The 6102-nt window shown below is 47.8% G+C and overlaps 1 protein-coding gene across 5 annotated transcripts in view; it reads left to right on the plus strand.

Moving 5' to 3' along the window:
• Positions 1-5387, plus strand: part of RTKN (rhotekin) — a 606092-nt gene extending 600705 nt beyond the window's left edge. For all 5 annotated transcript variants that reach the window (XM_085642925.1, XM_085642926.1, XM_085642923.1 and 2 more), the window contains exon 12: positions 3692-5387. In XM_085642925.1, coding sequence (XP_085499051.1) covers positions 3692-4233 — 542 coding nt within the window. In that variant the 3' untranslated portion in view covers positions 4234-5387. The remainder of the gene's footprint in view (positions 1-3691) is intronic.
• The last annotated feature ends 715 nt before the right edge of the window (positions 5388-6102 follow it).

Below are 6102 nucleotides of genomic sequence, written 5' to 3' on the forward strand. Positions count from 1 at the left end.
CCGTATCCAGCACTCCTCTGAGTAATCTTCACTGTATCCTCTCCCATACCATATCCAGCACTCCCCAGTGTAATGTTCAGTGTATCCTCTCCTGTACCATATCCAGCATTCCGCTGAGTAATCTTCACTGTATCCTCTTCGGCACCATATCCAGCACTCCGCTGAGTAATCTTCACTGTATTCTCTCCCGCACCATATCCAGCACTCCGCTGAGTAATCTTCACTGTATCCTCTTCCGCAACATATCCAGCACTCCGCTGAGTAATCTTCACTGTATTCTCTCCCGCACCATATCCAGCACTCTACTGAGTAATCTTCACTGTATCCTCTCCCGTACCATATCCAGCACTCCCCAGTGTAATCTTCAGTGTAGTAATCTTCAGTGTATCCTCTCCTGTACTATATCCAGCACTCCGCTGAGTAATTTTCACTTTATCCTCTCCCATACCACATCTAGCACTCTGCTGAGTAATCTTCACTGCATCCTCTCCCATACCATATCCAGCACTCCGCTGAGTAATCTTCACTGTATCCTCTCCCATGCCACATCCAGCACTCCCCAGAGTACTCTTCACTGTATCTTCGGATGTACCACACCCAGCACTCCGCTGAGTAATCTTCAATGTATTCTCTCCCGCACCATATCCAGCACTCTGCTGAGTAATCTTCACTGTATCCTCTCACATACCACATCCAGCACTCCCCAGAGTAATCTTCACTGTATCCTCTCCCATACCACATCTAGCACTCTGCTGAGTAATCTTCACTGCATCCTCTCCCATACCATATCCAGCACTCCGCTGAGTAATCTTCACTGTATCCTCTCACATACCATATCCAGCACTTCCCAGAGTAATCTTCAATGTATCCTCTCCCGCACCATATCCACACTCTTCTGAGTAATCTTCACTGTATCCTCTTCCATACCACATCTAGCACTCTGCTGAGTAATCTTCACTGCATCCTCTCCCATACCATATCCAGCACTCCCCAGAGTAATCTTCACTGTATCCTCTCCCATACCACATCCAGCACTCCCCAGAGTAATTTTCACTGTATCTTCGGATGTACCACACCCAGCACTCCGCTGAGTAATCTTCAATGTTTTCTCTCCCGCACCATATCCAGCACTCTGCTGAGTAATCTTCAGTGTATCCTCTTCCATACAATATCCAGCACTCCGCTGAGTAATCTTCACTGTATCCTCTCACATACCACATCCAGTACTCCCCAGAGTAATCTTCACTATATCCTCTCCCATACCACATCTAGCACTCCGTTGAGTAATCTTCACTGTATCCTCTCACATACCATATCCAGCACTCCCCAGAGTAATCTTCACTGTATCCTCTCCCGCACCATATCCACACTCCGCTGAGTAATCTTCACTGCATCCTCTCCCATACCATATCCAGCACTCCGTTGAGTAATCTTCACTGTATCCTCTCACATACCATATCCAGCACTCCCCAGAGTAATCTTCACTGTATCCTCTCCTATACCACATCCAGCACTCCCCAGAGTAATCTTCACTGTATCCTCTCCCGTACCATATCCATCACTCCGCTGAGTAATCTTCACTGTATCATCTCCCATACCACATCCAGCACTTCGAGGAGTAATCTTCACTGTATCGTCTTCCTTACCATATCCAGCACTCTGCTGAGTAATCTTCACTGTATCTTCTCCCGTACCATATCCAGCACTCTGCTGAGTAATCTTCACTGTCTCCTCGGATGTACCACACCCAGCACTCCGCTGAGTAATCTTCAATGTATTCTCTCCCGCACCATATCCAGCACTCCGCTGAGTAATCTTCACTGTATCCTCTCCTGTACCACATCCAGCACTTCGAGGAGTAATCTTCACTGTATCGTTTTACTTACCATATCCAGCGCTCCGCTGAGTAATCTTCACTGTATCCTCGGATTTACCACACCGAGCACTTCGCTGAGAAATCTTCACTGTAGACCCTGAATTAAAAAATCATAACAAGTTAGGAACAGACCTCTTGATTAATTCCTTTTGCTTTTTCAACAATGTGCTTATACATATATTTTCTTTGAAGTTGCCTCTTAACTATTGCTTGTATGAGTTCAATATATCTTTGGTGAATTACATAAGAAGAAATGATGTAGGAGAATCTGAAAGCAGTGTGTTCAAAAGATGTGGAGTTTTCGCTTTTCAACTTGGATGCATTAAGATGTTGAATTTGAAATGGAGGCTCTGCTTTCACTTGTGTAGTTCCTGTTTGGTGTCGTTTGGTAAACTCCATCCAACTCTAGTCCATTCTTGTTGTCCAGCCGTGTTACTGTTATTCCCAATAGCTGGGTGTCACGTAACGCTTGGTGGTGCACAGTGCAGTGAGATCACTCCCATCTACACACAGAAGGTTTCGGAGTTACAGCACTGAGCTAGAACACTGGTAGCTAATGCTGTATGACAGCTGTTTGGATACAGCTTGGTAGAGGTACCAACAGCCCAAGATATGAGTGGGATGGGAACACCAACAGCCCAAGGTATGAACGGGATAGAAGTGCTGGCAGCCAAGGTATGAGTGGGTTGGGAGCAACAACAGCCCCAGGTATGAGAGGGATGGAAGCACCGACAGCCAAGGTATGAGTGGGATGGGATCAACAACAGCCCCAGGTATGACAGGAATGGGAGTGCTGACAGCTCCAGGTATGAGTGGGATGGGAACACCAATAGCCTAAGGTATGAATGGGATGGGAGTGCTGGCAGCCTAAGATATGAGTGGATGGGAGCAACAACAGCCCCAGGTATGAGAGGGATGGAGTAACTGACAGCCAAGGTATGAGTGGGATGGGAGCAACAACAGCCCAAGGTATGAGTGGGATGGGAGCACCAACAGCCAAAGGTATGAGAGGGACAGGAGCACTGACAGCCAGAGGAATGAGTGGGATGGGAGCACCGACAGCCTAAGGTATGAGCGGGATGGGAGCATCGACGACCTAAGGTATGAGTGGATGGGAGCAACAACAACCCCAGGTATTAGAGGGATGGAAGCACCGACAGCCAAGGTATGAATGGGATGGGAGCACCAACAGCCCAAGGTATGAGTGGGATGGCAGCACCAACAGCCCCAGGTATGAGTGGGATGGGTGTACCAACAGCCCATGTTATGAGAGGGATGGTAGCACACATCCCAAGGTATGAGTGGGATGGGAGTGCCGACAGCCCAAGATATGAGTGGGATGGGAGCACGGACAGCCAAGGTATGAGTGGGATGTGAGCATCAACTGCCCCATGTATGAGAGCGACGGGAGCACTGACAGCCCCAAGTATGAGAGAGACGGGGCACCAACCGCCCTAAGTATGAGAGGGACAGGGGCAACAACAGCCCTAGGTATGACAGGAATGGGAGTGCCGACAGCCCCAGGTATGAGTGGGATGGAAGCACCAACAGTCCAAGGTATGAGAGGGATGGGAGCACCAACAGCCCCAGGTATGAGTGGGATGGAAGCACCAACAGTCCAAGGTATGAGAGGGATCGGAGCACCAACAGCCCAAGCTATGAGTGGCATGGGAGCAGCAACAGCCTACGGTATGACTGAGATGGTGTAACACTTCAGTATAGATGCAGTGCCTTCAGTGAGAGAGGTTCCAGGCTTAGTACTGTTGTGGTGTTTGGGCAATGGATGATATAACGTGTATTTCTTTTCATTCACAGCTATTGATGTGGCAGACGACATTGGAACTGTGACTGACATCCTTGCCAAGAAAATGAAGGAGTTTGAGCTGCAGAGGGGTCTGGAGTCTCCACCCTGGGTGTCTTTGTACGACTGTCCAGTAAAACCCAGGACTTGCACTGCTCAACTGACCTCATCCTCTGCCAGCATTGCTTCAGATAGTGACAGCGCATACAGCGCAAGTCCCTGCATGCGCCGTGCCAGTCCAAGCATGGCTGCAACTGCCAATGGAAGTGCCAAGGATGCTGGTTCGGGCAGGAACCCAAAGGAGCAGCCTTGGAGCCGCCCAAGAACGCTCTCCCTGGACGCGAAGCTCACTTCGCTTAAGAACCGCGCCATGAGGGCTGAAGCTAGCCCCCTGAAGCGTGCCGTTGTCATCCCATGCAGCAGTTCCAGCAGCAGTGGCAGCACCACCCCAGATTCAGAGAGCGCCTCTTTCTCACGCCCAGCAGCTGCGCGACAGAGTTTACGCAAAATTAGGGCCAAGCTGGACCCCAGGAACTGGCTCCAAAGCCAAGTGTGAGATCATGTGCAGTAACTGATGGGCGAAGCGTGGAGACAGACTGTGCATCCCCCAAAAGGCTGCTAATGACGTACATGGACAGCACTAACTCCGCTTATGTGTCAGAGGGAGTTTCTCTGCAATATGAGATACAAGGGTATATGTGTCTTCTGCAGCACAGCCATGGCTTTCTGTTGTGTTAGAAGAATATGCAATATCCAGTATTATGTGCCTGCACCATCATCTGTCACCTGGCATAGCTTGGTGGCCTCTCCAACTGGAGAGATTCAATATTTGATATAACTACAGGGTCCCAACATCAAGCTCTGGGTCTCACAGTGCCTGTGTTTCATCTCTGTGCAATCAGGTCTCATCACTAAGTAGGACAGAGAGGAGCTGAAGTGGCACCTTGGGTGGAAGTGACATTAAATTGGGGGAAGGCATCACGTGACAGGAAGTGGCCCCACACAAGAGGAAGTGACATCACACAAGAGGAAAAGACATTTCCATAGGGAACAAGGGGTATTAGGAGGATGTTTACAATAAACAAAGGTACACTAGCCACAGATGAAAGTAAAAAGCACAATCTGGATGGAGGAAGGTTACTAACTGAAACATTGATAGAAACTCACAAAACACTAAGCGGCTCCTTGTAACCTACGCATGGATCCTGCCTGCCCTTCTAGGCCCACCCTATACACTGTGCCAGATTCTCCCCACTATAGCTCAAATGTTGCTGTGCATTCTGTGAAAATAATGTTTACTTACATTTTTATGGCTAAAGATTTTTGCTGCTGTGTTTTCGTGCCACCTCAGAGTGCTCCATCCACATGCCACATACATGTTACATTTGGGCCCTAACAGCTGGTATTAGACAGATGTTGTGTGCTTTGTGCTCTGTCCATCACCTCTTTCATTGAGTTCCACTGCTATGAACACAGGCAGCAAGTCTTGAGTAGAAACTGTGACAAACCCCATGCTCTAGTTCACCAGTTCTAGTAGTCCATAACCGCTTGGGCCAGTCATTTGACTCTAAATGTTTTTAAAGTTTTAATTTTGATTTTGTGCAAGTCGTTGAGGGCCTTGGCCGAGAACACATGCTATTCTTTAACTGTACAAACTCATTATTGTGAAAACGATACATATATTTATATATAAATAATTTCTAAGCTTGAGGACTGCTGGTCTTATTGCCATGTTGGTGTCCATCTGTTTCTGGTTGTTACTTGCTGTGAAAGAGACCCTGGGGCATATTTACACGCCCCTATTGCCACCACAACGTCACTTTTAGTGACGTTGTGGTGGCGGTAGGGGCTTCGCCTTATTTACAAGGCAGCTTTAAGCCACTTAACGTGGCTTAGCGCTGCCTTCTAAATAAGGTACCCTTTCACGCTATACTTAGCGTGAAAGGGGAGGGCAATGAGTGTTGCAGTGAACATTCCACCCCAACACCCATTGATTTTGACACTGCCCCCTATTTACAAGTGCAGCGTAAATAGGAGGAAGCGCCAAAATTAAGACCAGGGAAAACTTGGTCTTAAACAGGCGAAACGAGGAGAAATGCTTTATTTCTACTCGTTTTTGCTGTTTCCATGTGTGCTGAGTTGTGTAGCACACATAGAAACAGCAAATTGCAATTGATTGTCTATGTGCAGGAAAGTGACCCTTCCTGCACATAAACAATCAAAAATTACGTTTTACAACTTCTATGTGTGCTGCATTAAGCAGCATACATAAAAGTTACAAGACGCCATTTAAAGATTGTTTATTTGCAGGAAGGTCTCCCTCCCTGCACATAAAAAATCTTCCCCTCGACGCAGACACCCTTACTCTATGGTACAAAGGTGCCTGCGTTGGGGCTAGGCTGCTAAATGTAGCTGCAGTGCAGGG

The sequence above is a fragment of the Triturus cristatus genome, chromosome 2_2, assembly GCF_964204655.1.
Source record: "Triturus cristatus chromosome 2_2, aTriCri1.1, whole genome shotgun sequence".
NCBI classification, from domain to species: Eukaryota; Metazoa; Chordata; class Amphibia; order Caudata; family Salamandridae; genus Triturus; species Triturus cristatus.